Genomic DNA, 18,662 nt, shown 5'->3' on the forward strand with positions numbered 1-18,662 from the left:
ATTTTTGTTTCATTGGCAAATCATTTAAGTTCTCATTCCTTCTTATGAGAATGAACAATCAAATTGGTGAATTAGTAATAAATTATTGGTAAGCATTTAGCCTGGGATTCATTTGCAGATAATTAAGTATAATGACCTGGTTTCAATGGCCCTTTATCATCTAGAGACAATTTGATACAATTAAAATATAAAATTGGTTTATGAGTATTGACAGATTATCCAGCTATAAAGTCACATGGATAAAAAATATGTTTCAGTGACTCCAAACATTTAAAATTAGAAGAACATTTTGTGGCATTTTTCTGCATATTTCGGTGCAATCCAACATCATCGTTTTGATTAACAGCCAAGATTCAGTTTATAGGTTGTGTTCTTGCTACAATATCTGAAAAACTAAAAGGCATAAAAATAAATAAAACATCCCAATATAGAAATGATGATTTTGGTGACCTTAATTTAGAGACTTTTATTTCTCCTGTGGTTTAAGTATCTATGTGCCTTTTAGATTTGGGGTCTGGAATCGTGTTATTGTGACCATTCTTAATGGTATTTATTGAATAATTACTACGTAAAATACATACCAAGATTTTTAGAGACTGATGTGGGAAGTAGAAAGCATGCTATCATGCCCTCAATGAGTTTATAAAGAAAGGAAGGAGCCAGGGTAATAAAGGCAATATTATAAGGACAGGTATAGTGTATAAGTATATGGGTATGTATATCTGTTCAGAAACAAATCCTATACAATAATTCCTGAGCATGAGTAGAGAGTTGCACAGGAAGGAAGAGAAAATTTTATCTTTATTAAAAGAAAGAGGGGTTGGGGCGCCTGGGTGGCCCAGATGGTTAAGCGTCTGCCTTCGGCTCAGGTCATGATCCCAGGGTCCTAGGATCAAGCCCCACATTGGGCTCCAGGCTCAGCAGGGAGCCTGCTTCTCACTCTCACTCTCCCTCTGCCTCTCCCCCTCCTCATGCTCTCTTTCTCTCTGTATCTCTGTGTCTCAAATGAATAAACAAAATCTTTTAAAAAAATGCTTTAAATAAAAAAAGAAAGAGGGTCAATGAAGCCTTGAGTAGAGTTCTGAAGGCAGGGAGAAGGGTAGGATTTAGGACAGTTGAAAGATTATTCCATTAGGGGGAGCTCGAAGGTTCACCATGGGTAGAGCAGCTGGATGAAATGTGGCAGACAGGTTTACCTGGCTCAAGGGCATTATGTGCATTGAGGCTATCAGAGGACCCATGGGCAAAGTGATATTTGCAGGAGGTCTTTGAAGTTCACATTTATACATTTGTTTTCTTGAAAGGGCAGTATGACGTGCAGTGGCTCATCCCCTGTGGATCGGAGGGCCTCCCAAATAAGAGGAAAGCTCTGGTATACTGGCAATATTGATTTTATTAATTCTCTTTATATACCTGTTCCGGGGTTTTAAAAATGATTTTCTCATTAAAATGTTCTGTGTGGTTATTTCTATTGGGCTAGACTATCTAAGGGCGCAGGGACATTATCTTCCTTTTTTCATTCATTTAAACATTCAAAATGCATTTATCTCTTGCTCTGTGGCAGGATATTTGAGAGCATAGAATGTGTTTAATTGATGAAAATAGTTTCTGTGTGCCTAATTCTACATGGAAGATAGAAATGTAGCCTTCACCATAACATAGAAAAAGAAAGAGCTATCAGGTAGGAAATACAAAAAACAATCTATAGTGAATCACAAAATGGTTTTAGTTTCTAAATATTATGTTTATAACACCTCAGTTGTCTCTTCCCTGTACTATTATACAACGCCTACACGAACACAGATAATCATATATAATTTGCCAACTAACTCTGGGTTCCTTCTAACTCTGCCTGCTCTTTGATTTTCACAGTCATGTGATCCCCACTCAATGCAGAGAAGAACCCGCCATCTGCTGAGACCCTCACTGAATTCAAGGACATGTGCTGAAGATTCACAGGTGCGGCCTTGCCTCCTCAATGAAAATTGCTTCCAGTTCCAGTACAATCTAACAGGTACAGTTGAAATCCACAGCCATGCCATTTCTCCTGAACACTGATGGGAGAGTGTGTGTGTGTGTGTGTGTGTGTGTGTGTGTGTGTGTGTGTGTGTGTGTGTGTGTGTGTGTTCATTCATTCTTGGGATTAAGGTCTGACAGTAGAATGTGAGAGTGTATTGCATGAAGGGCTGAGGATTTGACATTTCCAGAGAAATTCCCACTCTTGGCGTGTAGATTCAGCAAGGCCACGTGGAATCTCTGAATTCCAAGATGCTTAGAAAGACTTGGCAAAGTTTCAGAATAGAGCTGAATTAAGCTATGATAAACCAAAATAAGAAAAATAAGCAGCACGGGATAATTTACCATTTAGGGAGGAACGTAGTCATGCTGTCATAGAATTTAGCTCTTTCATGGCCTTTACTATTTCAAGAAACTCAAGCTTGTGATGTACTTTGCTCTATGGGTCTTAATGAGGATAAATGGTAGACCTGAGTGGACAGGGATATTTTAGAGGCACTAGGAATCCCACCCACCTCATTATTCAGCCACTGCTCAGGATTTTTCTGGGCACCACAGTGTCTAATACCACAGACTGTTTAGTTACATTGATTTGCTACCTGTCATTACCTGCAGGAGCAGATATACAAAATGCCACCAAATGTGGACCCATGTTAAGTCTCAGCAGTGAATTCAGTACTGACAACCAAGCAATCAACATGCCTGCAGAGGCAAAGCAATAGCCTCTTCTGAAACCAGTTCCCCACTGAGGTCACATAGGCACGACTGAGATTTCTCACTTAGAAAACTTTATAGTGAATTCTAGGGCGACAATTTGATTGTCTTTATTGGTGAAAGATGACCTAGTGTATATTTGCCCTTTCTCTTTAGTTAAAGGTGCTTCAGATCCTTGATTTTTATAGTAATTTTTCAGAAATGCAGTACAGTTTGCTATACTGGAAGAGCATGTCTTTAAAATACTGATTTTATGGGGCGCCTGGGTGGCTCACTTGGTTAAGCAACCAGCTCTTGATTTCGACTCAGGTCGTGATCTTGGGGTCATGAGATGGAGCCCTGTGTGGGGCTCTGGGCTCAGAGAGAGACTGCTTCTCTCCCTCTACCTTTGCTCCTCCCCCGTTTGCACACAAGCACTTGCGCCAGTGTGCATTCTCTCTCCCTCTCTCTCTCTAAAATAAAATAAAATAAAAAAATAAAATAAGATACTGATTTTATTACATATGGGCTTACTATTCCTATTAAACTCATAGATCACTTATCAAACATTGAAAATGTCTTTAAAGAGGTTCTCAATGTTTATCATCAAAGAGCATTCTTTCTAATTAGACCAAAAGTAAGTTTTGTTTTTGTTTTTGTTTTTTTGGTTTTTTTGTTTTGTTTTGTTTTTTTAAGAATCAGATTAATTGGGATGCCTGGGTGGCTCAGTCGTTAAGCACCTGCCTTTGGTACAGGTCCTGATCCCAGGGTCCTGGGATCGAGTCCTGCATTGGGCTCCTTGCTCAGCAGGGAGCCTGCTTCTCCCTCTGCCTGCCACTCACCTTGCTTGTGTGCTCTCTCTCTTTCCCTGACAAATAAATAAATCTTTAAAAAAAAAGAATCAGTTAATTATGGGATAATTTGTTCAAACTCCCAGTTATCTAGTTTGTAATGCAGCTATCTAAATCTATAAAACCTTCCCTCATGAGAGAATAATTTGAAAAAAAATAGACTTTCTGTAATAATCATGTAGTTTCTGAGGTACCTCTCTTTCCTTTCTGAGGCACCTGTCTTAGCTCCACTGTACTGAATGTATGAAATTGTTTAGATAATTGGATTTATTCCTTGAAAATATTTTCAAGTTACATCAAAGAGTAGCATCGTTTCTGGGTCCCTTTTCTCTCCTTATCCCCCACAAACAGAGGATTCCAAACTAGTTTTCCTTTACCATCCTGATGAGTGTCTTTCCCTTCCTCTTCAGTCAATAGCGACATGGTCTCTAACAAACTGTTTGGATTTTTACTTTTAGAAAGCAAACTTAGGAAGGTGACACACTTTTATTTGGTTGCTTATTTGTTTTGCAATAAAAGAATTGCAGGGTGCTTTTTGAAGCCACCTGGAAATGACTGTAGGGTTATGTATATATACTGTCCTTCCTCACCAGTGCAAATCATCAAAGGTCTGTTGTATTTTGCTCACATGACCATAATTCTGAAACTCGGTGTGGTGATCCTGTACCTGTAGATTGGAGCACGTGCCAGCTAAGTGAAAATGCCACCTGCGGACGAGGTGTCAGGACCCGCCTTCTGAGCTGTGTGCGCAGTGACGGCAAGTCAGTCAGTGTGGACCAGTGTGAGCAGGTAATTGGCTATATTTGTATCTCACACTCGAGGATTTGTGTTTCTTAATATTAGGCTGCAAACTTGATGCTTGATATAAAGGTCAAACTCTGATTCCTTCTTGAAGCCTCTTGAAGCTTAGCTTTAGTTAGAGTAAGAGGTAACTGGTATGGGACAGTTATACCTCATTCCTTTGAACTTAGTCAAAATGACTAGGAAAGGTCATTTTGCACTGAGGAAATGGATTCAATAAAAAATTATTTTTATTACTTTCAAGAACTTAAGTAGATGTACTTGCTTGCTACAAACTATTCACATCAGGCGACTTTAATATCTGGATAGGACTCTGTATTAGGCTGGTAATTCATTTGCATATATGAACACTGTGCCTTGCATATAAGATGAACACTGACACTTACTATTAGAATATGCTGCTCATTTGCTTAGCAAATGATTGCTAGATAAATAGCACAGTCGTATTTTTCTTCTCAACCTAAGTTAAAATGCCTCCCTGCCAAGTTCCAATGAGTGAGTTCTGAATTTTTGTAATGTTATTGTTCCTTTCTTTCCCGTGATAAACTATGTAGAGCTTGGACAAAAGCTGTAGTCAAACCTGTTCCAAAGAAGTTGCATTTCCTTTCCAACATCTGAGTGAAAATCTCTCTGGGGACAGTTTAATAGAAACAACGATGACCATGTGCTGTCACACTGGAAGAATCACCAACACAGTCTTTGGAATAAATTGAAAATACTCAGGGTCAGTTAACTCAGGCTTCCATAGAAGCTTCCTAAACAAATGGGCAAAATGAAAATTGGTCCCATTTCTCCTGACATAGATGGAGTCCACAAGTGGAATTAAAATCAAAATCAAATTTTTCTCACCTATCCTGATTTAAGTATTCTCCTATTAAGAATTAAAAAAATGGCTCTCTAAACCAACAGGACAGCCCGAGACAGTAACACTGAGAAAAAGCCATCTGAAATTGGACATCCCCTTTGGTGAAATTCTAACACTGGCTAAGACAGGGCAGAGTTCTGTCCACCAAGTGTCAGTGCTTTATCTTAACATTTCATTTAATCTGTCTCTCCAAAAGTTGTCTGCTTTAGCAAAAATAAATCACCAATCTACAGCAATTCCAAATAAACTAAAAATCGTACATTTGGTGTATGTTATAAATCTTTTCTTTTGATACAAAGTGAGATAGAAACTATTCAGTAATAGAAAAATCAGTTTCTCTGCTTTTCAAATACCGTATGTTCAATATTTAAAGAATATTAGTTTAAGGAAGTCCCAAATTATTAACCTATCTAGAGTATCCATATATCTCAAATGGATTGAAGATCCCATGTGGTAATTTCTCTATTGCCTATGCAGCATATAATCATGCTATAATCATTCATTTTAGCTTGTTGTGGACATTGCTAACACTTAACATGTGTTGAATGTCAGAGTTTTCCTAAATAAGCAAATAGTCTGTGATTTCTGTAGCAAGATTTTTCATTATTCTTTCTGTGTTTCTTAGATGATTTCTTTCACAAAGATCTCTTCTAGTTTGGCCATTAGAAAAATCTATAGATTTTTGCCTCCATGCTGGTTTAAGAGAGGACAAGAGGAAAATAAACCATATCACCAATTTTTCTCATGATTTAGAGTACGGTTATGTTTTCAACCTAATAGGTGTTTTTTAATGAGCATAGCTGGGTTGTTGATTCTGTTTTTATTCTTATTTATTTTTTTAGCTGGCTAGCTGTTAATTTTGAGCTCTCTTTGTACTCTTGGCCTATCCAGAAGTGCAAGGTACCTGAATTTAACACTAAGCGAGGACAGATTTCTGTTTCACATAACTGTCTGCTTTCCCAGTACCTTAACTGCAGGTCTATTCTACAGTTGAGGACTTTAAAAAAAGAAATTTGGGCCAACAACTTTCTATTCTGTGAAGTTAGGCCAACTATTTTCTAGGACGGCCACCAATTTTTATAAGAAAAGATATTTTTCCATACAAAGATGTAGAAAGATTATTATCATAGAATAAAGTCTTTCCCATGAAAGGATAGTGATTTGATTTGAAGTGATAGGATTTCTGCAATAAAAGTGTATTTTATTTTCATCTGCAGCGTAACTTGGAGAAGCCCCAGAGAATGAGCATTCACTGCCTGGTGGAATGTGTGGTCAACTGTCAGCTCTCAGGGTGGACAGCTTGGACAGAATGTTCAAAGACTTGTGGCCATGGAGGTATTTGGGTTCCCTATGTTTGTCCCCACTAAACAGTTTGGTTTTTATTTTTTTTATTAATTTTTTTTTAATTTTAATTTTTTAAAGTAGGCACCATGCCCAGTGCGGAGCCCAGTGTGCATCTTGAACCTCACAACCCTGAGATCAAGACCCGAGCTGAGATGAAGAGTCAGTTGGTTTACCGACTGAGCCACCTAGGTGCCTCAACAGTTTGGTTTTTAGATACCTTTCTGTATGCCATAACTTGACAAATGGGCATAAGGCATGTTGGCCAGTTGGCGGAAGCAATGTGAGGCTGACCCAGAGGGGAAGAGAGAGAGAACTTGCCTTGTATCAGTCCTTTCTGTCGAGGTAGAGGTTGCAAACCTGACCTGGCCACAGTGGCAGACACTAAAAGAACTGCTAGCCCAGTGAGACAGTGTTTTTCCAAAGGTCATAAACTCAGGGTACCTGGGTGGCTCAGTCAGTTTAGCATCCAAATCTTGAGTTCGGCTCAGGTCATGATCTCAGTGCTCTGTGCTGGAGGTGTGGAGCCTGCTTAAGATTCTCTCTTTCCCTCTCGCTCCAGCCAGCCCCCATTCTAAAAAAAAAAAAAAAAAAAAAAAAAAAAAGTCATAAGCTCAACAAAATATTGGCCTCCATGGTTTTTGGAAGAAGTATGTATTATATAAGTAATCTTGTGTCAGACGAACCCCCAAATCACAATGGCTTAATATCCCAAACTAGAGACTAATTTTTCACTCACATAAAAGAAGGGGTTGTTTGCACTTTAAAAAGTCAATCAAGAACACAGGTTGATGGAGGATCTGCCACTTTAACATAACCAGTTTTCTCTAGAGGGTGCCTTCCCGTTGGCTCTATGCAGGTAACATACATCCCTCCCATCTCTATTATACAAAATTTCGTCCCATGTTCCCAGCTCAATGCAAGATGGTCGGGCAGCAAATGTAGTTTCTAGATGGCCAGTCACTTCTCAGCGATAGTGTTCACTATGGGGGGAAAGGAGTATAAATCTGTGGTGAACAGATAGCAACCATTACCACAAGTTCCCAGGATTTCAGTGGGCAAATGATATACAGTGGCAAGGAACGAAAGGCAGGGATACTCAGAAGCTAGGCAAATGGATATATAGATAGCACTCCAGCACCAGACTAAAGTGGGGACCCAGACATTGTCCGTGGAAAAGAGCACAAGAAAATAATTGGAAAGCACAGACCTGTGGTCTAGGATAGGACTGCGGTTCTGATAGAGAGTTCTACTTTATCACAAGGTAGATGTCAGATATTTGGAGTAGGGCCCGAGGGAAAAATCTTGTTGTATGGTTAGGCACTAAGCAGAAGAGAAGGGAAGAACTGCAAGTTGCAGGAGTCATGGAATCAAAATGGGAGGAGGATACACCAAGACCTGGATTTGATTGCCAAACAAAAGTATTTGGGGCAGGTTTCTAGAAGTGACTGGACCACTAGGACATAGGCTCATTTCTAGGCTACTCCCAAATGAATGTGCTGGAGTTGCAGATAATTCTCTGCCTCAGTTGGGATTATCTAAGGAACTGAGGTAGGATGCATCATGGAAAAGGGGCTCATGTGTGAACTCAGCTATCAGGTTTTGGTAACAGTAGAGCTGAAAACGGTAGTCAGGATCTGTATTAGGAAAATGTGGCTAAGGAAATTGAAAACTACTTCTGCAAAGAGCATCACTCACAATGAAAATATGAGAGTCACAATGTCCAATAATGACATGCCGTTTCCTGCACAGTTGAGAGCTCGTGCTCTCAAAGAACCTCAGGAAACCAAATGAAGAATCTCAAGTTTTCAGTGATTGACTGACTGTTCCTCAAATATTCTGATCGGCAGCATGGTATAGTTTCCAGTTGGGCATCCACTTTAAAGTTGGGTAAATCTAGGTTCAAATTGCAGCTGTTTAGGCAAATTAATCTGATTCTCAGCTGCTTTATCTATAAAATAGAATGCATGCACACTGGAGGTGTTTTGGTTTGAGAATTAAGTAGTATGACGTATATGAACACCTAGTGCCGTAACTGACACACATCCTGGGTGTTTATTTGCATGTTAATTTTCATCTCCATCTTCTTAGCTCCCAGTAGTAGAGAGGGTCATTGGAGACTCCCTAGGATCTGTCAAGGATTATTCTATAGACTTAGGCACTCTGTCTCCCAATCACATTTCTCATCCTTTTACCCCACTTCAAATCCATACATCATAATCACAGCCTAAGGGTATTTTTAAAATGCAAATTTGAACAATTGTCTTCTTACTGACTTAAGAGCCATTTATCCATTAAACAACTACCCATGTGTCAGTTCTAGTTCAACATGTTGGGGGGCAGCAGTGGGTGGGAGGTAGACACTTGCCCTCTTCTCGTGGAGTTGCTATGTAGTTGAGGGACAATAGACAATAAACAAGCAAAGAAGTAATATTGTATGTCGGTGAGTTCACTATAGACTCATACAAATGAAAGGTGTTTTTCACATTAGTGATGTCTTTTGTCAGAACAGCTGGTTGCTCCTCCTCCGGCAGTGACTCACCCTGGTTTATTCCACAGCTATAAACACTGCAGTCTTGTCCCCACGGGTTTCTGGGCGGTGTCTCTTGTACAGAGGTAAAGGGTAGCATGGAAAAGTAGAGAAAGGATGAGGTCCCAAACCGTAAGCATGGTCCACAAGGACCCGTGGGATCTCACCCGTGCCTGCCTCTCTATGCCCATCACCCTCCACTGATACCTTGGCTCTCTTTGCTCTAATACAGGCTATTTCAGTCACATCCTTCAGTGTGTGCTACTTTGCCTTATGTGGAGCACCTTACCATCACCCCACTACTGCCTCCTACTGTTCTTCTTATGCAAGAATTGAATCAGTTGTAATGTCTGAATGTCTGAGGGGCCAAAGACCCTGTTTAGGTTCTTCATGGGTAAATCCCCCCAGTTCCCATGAGCACAGTACCTGACACACTGGAAGAATTTCAGTTAATATCTGTCATTGCCCATGTTGTTCTGCATCATAGGGGAAGAGCCTGCATACTGGATCATGAGCCCAAAGGCAGCCAAACCCTGCCAGTGGATGTTTTCCTCACCCTCTAACTAAATGCATACGTCTTAGGTACCCTTACCCAAGAATGTGTTCAATGCAAAGGAGACAGATCTGTTGATTATTATTTTTGCCTGGCAACCCTAATTCTGCCACTGTACCAAGTCACTGAAACATGACAGATCTCCGTGTTAGGCTAATACACTACCTTTGAAAATAAGACCCTTAATTTTAAGTTTAGTATTCAAGTATTTAAGTTTTCAAGCAGTTCTGTTAGTACTGTAGACTCAGCAGCCCCTGTTTGTCTATTAGAAAGACAAAAACAAACAAAAGAAAAACCTTTCCAAATCTGAATCCCACTATTGGAGAATTCTAGGTAATTAGAGTGTGAACTTAAATTCACCTTTTCTAAGCCCTAGAATAATAAACAAAGAGAAACAATCAAAGATTTCCTAAGGAAGTCATTGTGCGAACTAAGGTACCAGTGGTCCTGGGGAAGGAATGTTAACTACTTGGAGAAATCAAGTTGCATAAAGGACTTGAAAGTCATCTAAATACTATTCATGGGCATTCAATATAGCACTAGTTATAAATCACCTCCAGCTAGTTTCTAAGGGTCTGTTAGGATATCTTCTTGGGACTCTTCTTGATCTTTAGATGTCTTGATCTCCTGAATTGTCATATGTAATTATACCTTTAAAAATATATTCCATAATCCTGATATCTGTCAGACCCTCCAGTGATCTAAATGTGTGTGTATTCCGTGTTTCTTTATTCATTCAACAAAGATTTATAAAGTTTATAACTATTATCCTGACACCTAACAGTGTCTTCTTTCATTGTCAAAAGTGGCAATTGTGAAAAATAAATTATATGGTGACCATGCTATTTAGACATCTGTTCTTGAAGGCAGGACTGTAGAAGTATATTCATATGTTTTGCAAATATTCATTGGATGCTTTCTGAGTGTCAGGCGTTCTCCCAACAGCTGAGGCCACACCATAGGGAACAGAAAGGCTCCCAGGCAAACAGAGCCCCCCGCCATCATACAGTGAATGTTCTGGTGGGAAATTGGAGGTGATGACAAGACAGCAAATAAATGAGGATATAAACACAAAAATAACCGATGTCCACAATGAAACCAAAACAGATCATGTGATGGAGAATAAGGAGAACAAGTTTTTGCAAGGGAGTGAGGGATGGGGGAAGAAAGGCCCCTGAAGAGGTGATATTTAGGTCAACATTGAATGACAAGGTGCCACCACTCTTATAACTGGTGTTTTCTTTAGGAGGCTGCTCTTACTCAACCTCACAAGCATTTTTTGACTACCCGTTACATTGAAGCCTCGGTCAGGTCCTACAGACAAAAACCTAAAAATAACTATTTTTCTAATTACATTTGTCCCCAGTTTCAATCTTAACAAATACACTGAACAGTACAAAGAAGAATAGGACACATGGCCTTAGAATTTCTAAGCGCCCACCCTCAGGATATTGCAGAGAGCCTTTGTGGTTACATTACATTATACCCCACAGCCCCCAAACCCCTCCGGTTCCAGCCCCAGTCTTAGAGCACCACTCTTCCCGGATCATCAACCACCCCCACACAGGCAGATAGTAATGTTTCCAAAATGAGAGAATTATGTATTTAGATCATGCCTTAATCCTCATGCAGCACAACCTAAAAGCAATAAGCAAACAGCGATCATCAAAAGCAAAAATGTATGGCACAGATGAATATGTTTCTTAAAAAGAGACCAAAGTCTGGAGTTGAAAGGGTTGGAAGCTATCGTCGAAAAGCATCTGTACCTTGTCCCTTCTGAGACAGTGTGCCAGCATCTGTCTTTTGTATGAGCCACTTTCATTTTTCCAACTGTTGGTGGCAATGGGGCAGAAACCATGAGAGGAGATAGTTTATTTAGTCACATTAAAGTGAGCAAGCATGTTGCATGGGAGTCTTACTCCAGCACCTGCGGCTCTCTGCTGACTTCTTTATCAAAGGCAAAAAAGTTCACACAATTGTCTCAGTTTATGAATTCGCTGGCTGTCAGGCAAATGCTGGTGTGCTAGATGCCCCAGATGCTCCCCCCATGAGCCACACTTCACTATCAAATCCACAGAACTACATTGATCTGGGGAGAGATTCTGAAATGAGCTCTACCTTTATTCTCCAAGTGTCTGGATTGCCTCTTTAATGTATACCTGATGCTTGGCATATACTTTCTAATTATGTTAAAGATTTCAAGGTCAGAACAGTTTGAATCCAATTTATTTCACGTCAGAGAGAGACTGATTCTAAGCTTCCACTAAGGGATCTTTTTAGATAGATTTCAAAGATCAAAGCTTGTAATAGAAGAGCTTAATATTTGGATTAGTCATGTTCTTTGTTGAATTTTCATCAGTTCAGTGGAATGTAGAACTCCCTAAATTTAGCATATCATGAATTATTCATAATTATTATTTAACTGATAACACTCTAAGAATGTTATTAATCCCAAACTGTGATTTCTTTTTGCTATTTTGTATTTTTTAATTCACTGTATATGAGTTTGTTTCCTACATTATGTAATCAGCCTGATTCTGTGTTTCCCAGATGACATATAATTTTTGTCAACTCTGGCCTATAATGCAAAAATAATTTTGTATTAACTCCAAAGTACCCCAACTTTTTGATTTTTCTGGCTTTTTTTTTTTCTTTTTAAGCAAAGGTAAGCTGGTAACCTTCAGTTTTAGTGTCTGTATAAAATGTGATCACTGTGGTATCCTTGATTAGGCACAGTGCAATAGTTATAACATTTCAAACTTATTTGTTATATCAAGTAATTTGTTCCTATGACAAGAGAATAAGAAGCTAAATTATAGAATGGTAGAATGGGGAAAACAAAAGACTGAACAAGAAACCAGGAGATCTGAGTTTTCGAGCTGGCTTTTCCAACGGCAAGTTGTAGGTCTTTGAACTAGTCTTTGCAGAACTCCCACTACTTTTTATCTGTAAACTGATGAAATGTTAGAATAATTACTTTTTAACATCTGTTGGTCAAAGGCACAATTATTGGAGCCCGAAGTGTTTTAGTAACTTTTTACAATACCACAAAGTATATAGGCATAACCTTACAAGTGAGTTGATAAACAAGTAAGCTGCTCAAGGTCATGTAGCTTGTCAGTTATGGAGGAAAGATTCAAAGCCATGTTTAGGTGTCTCCAAAGCTCTATTTGTTCTATTTTGCCCCTTTGCATCTGACACTGTACTTATAAATGTTCATGTTATGTTCATGGTCCTGTGTATCTCTTTATAAAAATTCTCATAATTTATAGGTATATTTAAAAATAAGCAGAGGAAATGGATCTCAGATTGGAACACAAAGGGCAGTAAGGGTTTTAAGAAGTCCCCCAGAATTTTAAGCCTCCTAAATGTATACTTGTTTCCTAATCGGTCATGTCACATATTATCTAGCCCATCAATTGGAACGTAGCTGCAGGGAGCCAATATTACCTAGGAAAGGTGTGACTCTGATGGACACAGTAGCTGCAGGATGGCCAAAATCACTCTCTCTGCCCTTCTCCTTTTGCGTCACATGGGGAGCTCCTTATTGGGGTATTTCTGCTGTATAAAGGTTTTTACAGTGGTCTATCACGTTTTGTTAGCTTTTAATGGGACTGAAATATGTTTGTTGAGAGTGGAAGTGGAGATGAGCGGCTAGAACACACTACAGAGAAGTCTGAAGCTCTTTATTTCCAAGCAAAGCCAAAGGTGCCTAATCTTCTGTCCTTGAAACACCTATCAGGATCCGTGATCTCTAAAACTGTGGTCTTGTTATTTCTTGCTTAGCTGACCTCATTCCCAGATAGATGGTCAGGTCTTAGACTAGTCTACTTTACTGTGAAAGGCTTATGGAATCTTTATCTTGCCTAACTTGAGTGTTCTCTAGGATGACAGGTATCCGGATGCCTGCAGCAATTTTCAGATAGGCCAAAGAATCCCTCTGTAGGGGAAACCCTTGGACCATATCTCTGAGTGCAGAACTGTTACCATATCTTCCATCTCTAACAATGCCAACCACAGGCCAAAGATCAGTCTTTAGGTTGCAGATCAAGGCCAAAATTTTTCCCCACTCTGTTACATTAGAAAATAACATTGATAACAAAACATAATAAAATAAAATTTAAAAAAAATAACATTGATCCCAAATCCATGACCACCAGAGTGTATATTAAACAATGTTTACACTTAAACTTGGATAAAAAATCTAGGCAGTATTTTTTTCAAGTTTTTTTTGTTTTGTTTTGTTTTTAAACTCCACACACAAGTGGGGCTCAAACTCACAACCCTGAAATCAAAGGTCACATGTTCTACCAACTGAGCCAGCCTGGTGCCTATAAGTGATACTTGTTAAGAGAATTAAACAGTAGATTCCAGTATAAAGAGCCCGTGAAATTAACTGAACATTTTAGACAATGTAACTTTCCACTGCTTTCAGAAATTTACTGACAACTACCCTAAAACAAATAAAGAGCTTTCAGAGTGGAAGATGATGTTAGTACTATAATTATAACTATATTTTACCAAAGGAAAATTTGAAATATATGGATACAGGCAACACATTTGTTGCACAGGGTAGACCTCAGTACACATTTCAGACTTGTCCAAGTGGCCTAACAATTACAGCACAGCATCTGATACCTGACTTGGACCAGATGAAAACCTTTGCGAAGCACATGCTTTTAGAGTAAGATAGATCTTTATTCTAATCTTGCTAGTTGTGTGATTTTGCAAAAGAAATATTTTAACTTCTCTGAGTTGTGTGATTTTGCAAAAGAAATATTTTAACTTCTCTTTTAACTATGAAGTGAGAATATTAATAAATGTGTGTTAAGCAGAGTCTGAGATTGGGATTCTTGTTGAAGTGATTTATTTGAGGGTAGTAGGGAGAACAGGTGCTCTCGGGAAGGGAGAGCCAAGCAAGCAGGATAAGGAAGGGAAAAGAACTAAGCAAGAATATGCTATATTACCTCTGTATCATAGCACATTGTATTCACTTAAGTAACTTAGTCCCTCCCCTCCATAACAAGGAATACTTTTATAATGACAAAAGGTATTATACAATAAGTTGTCTTAACCAGAGACATATGTGATAAAAATTGATTAATAGATTGACATGACCAGCTATTAATGAGGTTTTTGTTAGTATCCGCTGGCTTCTTTTTCATTTATTTTGCCATCTGCTAGTATTTGTTACTAATATTAAGTAGCGGGCACCAAAAGCTTAAGAATAAATCCATAGGAGGAAATACCTAAAAGTGGAAACACAGTATTAAGTAACCTAGTCGTTGGGTGCACATCAGAAAGGACCACCGTCAACTTGAGGTTAGTGACATTGAGCCCCAATCTTTCTGGTGTAAGTTGGCCAATCCCTTGTAGATGTCAGCCTTGAAACCTCAATTTCCTATTCAAAAGAAGTAACGCCCAGGTAGAAAGCAAACCAGTCATAATATTCAAATGACAGGCTATAAGCTCAAAGTGACTCCTTTATACTACTGTTGTTATAGTTACATGTCTGCAGTGCATTGAGGTTTATGGGTTATGTTCATCTAAATTGCTCAGATATTTTAGTTAATGAACTATTTAAGGTTAAATAGGTATGTTCTTTGTTGCTCATTATTCTTGTATTTCCTTTTCCACTTTCCCCTATATATATACTTTGCACTGTTTGGTCATATTCAAACTGTCCAGACCTATCAAAACCATAATTTTTAGTTAAGCCAATGACCGTATGTCAGGGCCGCAGAAGAACTATTGTTTAAAACGTGCCACTATAAAGGTATATGATGGCTGGCTCCTTGGATCTGTAAGTCTGGTCAGAGAACCACTGTATTGACTCTATTTCCTTTTATAAATTTATAAATTGACAAACTGACAGCTTTGTGAGGTTTTTTTACTGCTTACATTTTCCACATCCCCTTTGTCAGTGGGGCCCCAGAGTGAAGTCTGAATACTTCAGTGGGAGTGTGATCTGGTCCAATATGCTTTAAACCTATATGTAGGTACCAATATAGGCCTCGCTTTGGGTGTGTGTGGGGTGTGTGTTTGTGTTACCATTCATGTACCTCACTGTCTTTTTTTTTTTTTTTTGGCATTCTTACCATGCAATTCTTTTTTCTTCATTGCAAGTAATTATTGCTAATTTAATAGTAGACCCAATATCACTGTTGCTCATAGTGAGTTCCCAATATTCCTCAAGGGAGGAGAGGAAAAGCCTCCAAGAATTGCTAGCAAACCTACCCTACTGTAATTTGGGTCTTTATTAAATCGGAAACATATTTTGTAAGGGAGTGCTTTTCTATCTTTTATAGCCTGAAGTGTAGATGAACACAGTCGATTTTTGTTTTTACATCTCATTGGCATTGCTTGTTAAACATCTTATCTATAGCTACTATTGAATTCAGTTTCCAAATAGAGCCCTAGTCCTCTATCTTTTACTGAAAAACATAAACCCAAACAAGAGGAATACAGACAGAATGTCCAAGAAAATGCCCCCATTTTCAGATTGGAAGCATCGGGATATGCATGGTAGCAATCTTCACTCTTACTCTGAGGGCAGAAGGAATCCAAGCTGCGGTGTAAGAGGTTTGGTGGGTTGGGACCAGGCAGAATCATTAGGGATTTCATAGTTGTATGCATTTCATATCATAAGCCTAGTAGAATACCAGTAGAAGCAGTCAACACCAGTTCTAGAAATAGATATGAAATAACAGTTGTTAAAATAAATGGCGAATAAAAGAAGTTTTAACAACCACCTGCTATATTTTAGATATACTGATAAAGTGGTTTATATATGGTATTTTTTTATTTATATAACCCATGTGAGATGACCCTAAGGAATCCTCATCATTTCAGTACTTTTCACCTGAGTCAGCATAATTTTGAGTTCTAAAGGAAGCCAAAGCCTTTATAATATCAAAATATTCACTAGTGAACTGACCATTTATGAAACCATCCCCCAACCAACAACCTTTCTCCACTGACACATGTTCTGTCATTTCATCAGAGTATTTGCTGGTCAGTCTCTAGCTGCAAATAGAGTATGTACCCAAAACAAAGGGATACAAAAAGGAACGGTTTGTACACCAAAGATTAAAGGGAGCTCTTGAGAAACTTGATGAAAAGGGAGTCGAAGGCCAAAGACTCTGATGATCAAACTGCAAAAGCCAGTCATGAAACAATGGATCTTTTATAGGGTAATCATAAAATTACATAAGAAATATTAATAGCTAATTATTTGTCCTAATGATTATATTGTTGCAACTGTCATCTACGTGGTAGTTGATATTAGATCAAGTAAACTCACTTGCATACTTTTTAGTTCCAGAAAAAGTCCCATTTAGACTTTATTAAAAATAATTTAATTCCCATTGCAACAGATGGATCGTTAAGTGGCATTTCCCCAGCGTGAATTATTCTCAGATAGGAAGAACTTTCTGTATACTTTATTTTACAGAAGAGGAAATTCATGTTCAGAGGAGTTAAAATACTTCCATGTAGTCACATCATTTACGAGCTGTCAAATTGAGAGAACTGTTTCCAACTAGAGAATTTTGATGCCAAGTCCAGGTTTCTTTTCACCATACATTAGCTATTTTTTTTTAATTCTCTTTCTCTTATATTCTGTATCACATTGTAACTTTAAATATCTTTAATTTGGCCACATTTTACACTGCTTTTCCCCCAACCAGAAAATTCACTATCACCAAAACAATTTCTTTAGGCTCCCAATTTTAAGGGTTCCTTTTAGAATCGTCAGTGTTGAGAGAGATTGCTTGGTTGCATATTCCATCCCGTCTTATGTTTGGAATCCCAGGCAATTTTAGACCACTACCATTGGAGATGGTAGGCCTCCTTATTGATAGCATATGTATTCCATGCAGCTAGATTTAATATTTACAACTGCAGGATTTGTGAAAGAGTGCTTTATTTCGGGGGTGCTTTCTCTGATTATTTAATTTAATACAACCCAAATATCCCTGACTTAAGAGAAAAAAGAGGGGTGCCTAGGTGGCTCAGTTGGTTAAGTGGCTGACTTCAGCTCATGATCAGGTCATGATCTTGGGGTCCTGAAATAGAGGTCTGCCTCCTTGCTCAGTGGGGAGCCTGCATCTCCCTCTGCCAGCTGCTCCCCCTGCCTGTGCGCGCTCTCTCTCTCTGACAAATAAAATAATAATAATAAAAAAGAAACTCAAAAGATATCAAGTACCCCCACAGAAACCTTTTACATACTCATGCCTTCATTAGCAAAATTTTTGTCATTGAACTTTAATATTAGCCACTTAAACATGGCAATATGCTTCAAAATGTAGGATTATTATAAGCTCCTTGGTTTTATTTTTTTATTTTTTTTTAAGATTTTATTTATTTATTCATGAGAAGCAGACAGAGAGAGAGAGAAGCAGTCCCCCAAGGATCAGGGAGCCCGATGTGGGACTCGATCCCAGGACCCTGGGATCATGACCTGAGCCGAAGGCAGACGCTTAACCATCTGAGCCACCCAGGCACCCTAAGCTCCTTGGTTTTAAATATGTGTTCTTGGTAGTAATCGGCATTGTTTGAAAACCTTATTTTTGTGTTAGGATAGCAAAAGGCAGAGAAGACATATGGCTGTGCTTTCAATGAATGATTTTAAGACCTTCATTATTTCAAAAAGTAATAGCATCATTTTTTTTCTGTTGAATACATTAGGTTCCCCCACCTCTATGTCCAGCCAAAGATATCTGTCACTTTAATAGAAATAACTAAAATAGTTCTAAAGTAATGGCCATCTGCATGCCATCAATTCAAGAACAAACTTGAAATTATTTGGTTATAATGAAATATAGCCTCTTTAACTGTGATAAAAGCAACACTGTATTATTACTATTCTTACAGTGATGGATAGAATAGAAAGCAATTATAATGACATTTAGGGTAATAGCTATTTAGGTTAAGAGAACAAACATAAAGATTATAATAAAACTGACGAGTATTTAAGCAAGAATTAATGTAAAATCTTAAACCAAATGTATT

The 18,662-nt window shown here is 38.4% G+C and overlaps 1 protein-coding gene across 1 annotated transcript in view; it reads left to right on the forward strand.

The window, feature by feature from the left end:
- Window positions 1–18,662, forward strand: part of THSD7B (thrombospondin type 1 domain containing 7B) — a 772,830-nt gene that overhangs the window by 729,338 nt on the left and 24,830 nt on the right. Inside the window, exons 17-19 of the mRNA XM_027590003.2 lie at window positions 1,873–2,014; window positions 4,234–4,349; window positions 6,444–6,561. Coding sequence (XP_027445804.2) covers window positions 1,873–2,014; window positions 4,234–4,349; window positions 6,444–6,561 — 376 coding nt within the window. The remainder of the gene's footprint in view (window positions 1–1,872; window positions 2,015–4,233; window positions 4,350–6,443; window positions 6,562–18,662) is intronic.

The sequence above is a fragment of the Zalophus californianus genome, chromosome 3 (genome assembly GCF_009762305.2).
Source record: "Zalophus californianus isolate mZalCal1 chromosome 3, mZalCal1.pri.v2, whole genome shotgun sequence".
Lineage (NCBI taxonomy): Eukaryota > Metazoa > Chordata > Mammalia > Carnivora > Otariidae > Zalophus > Zalophus californianus.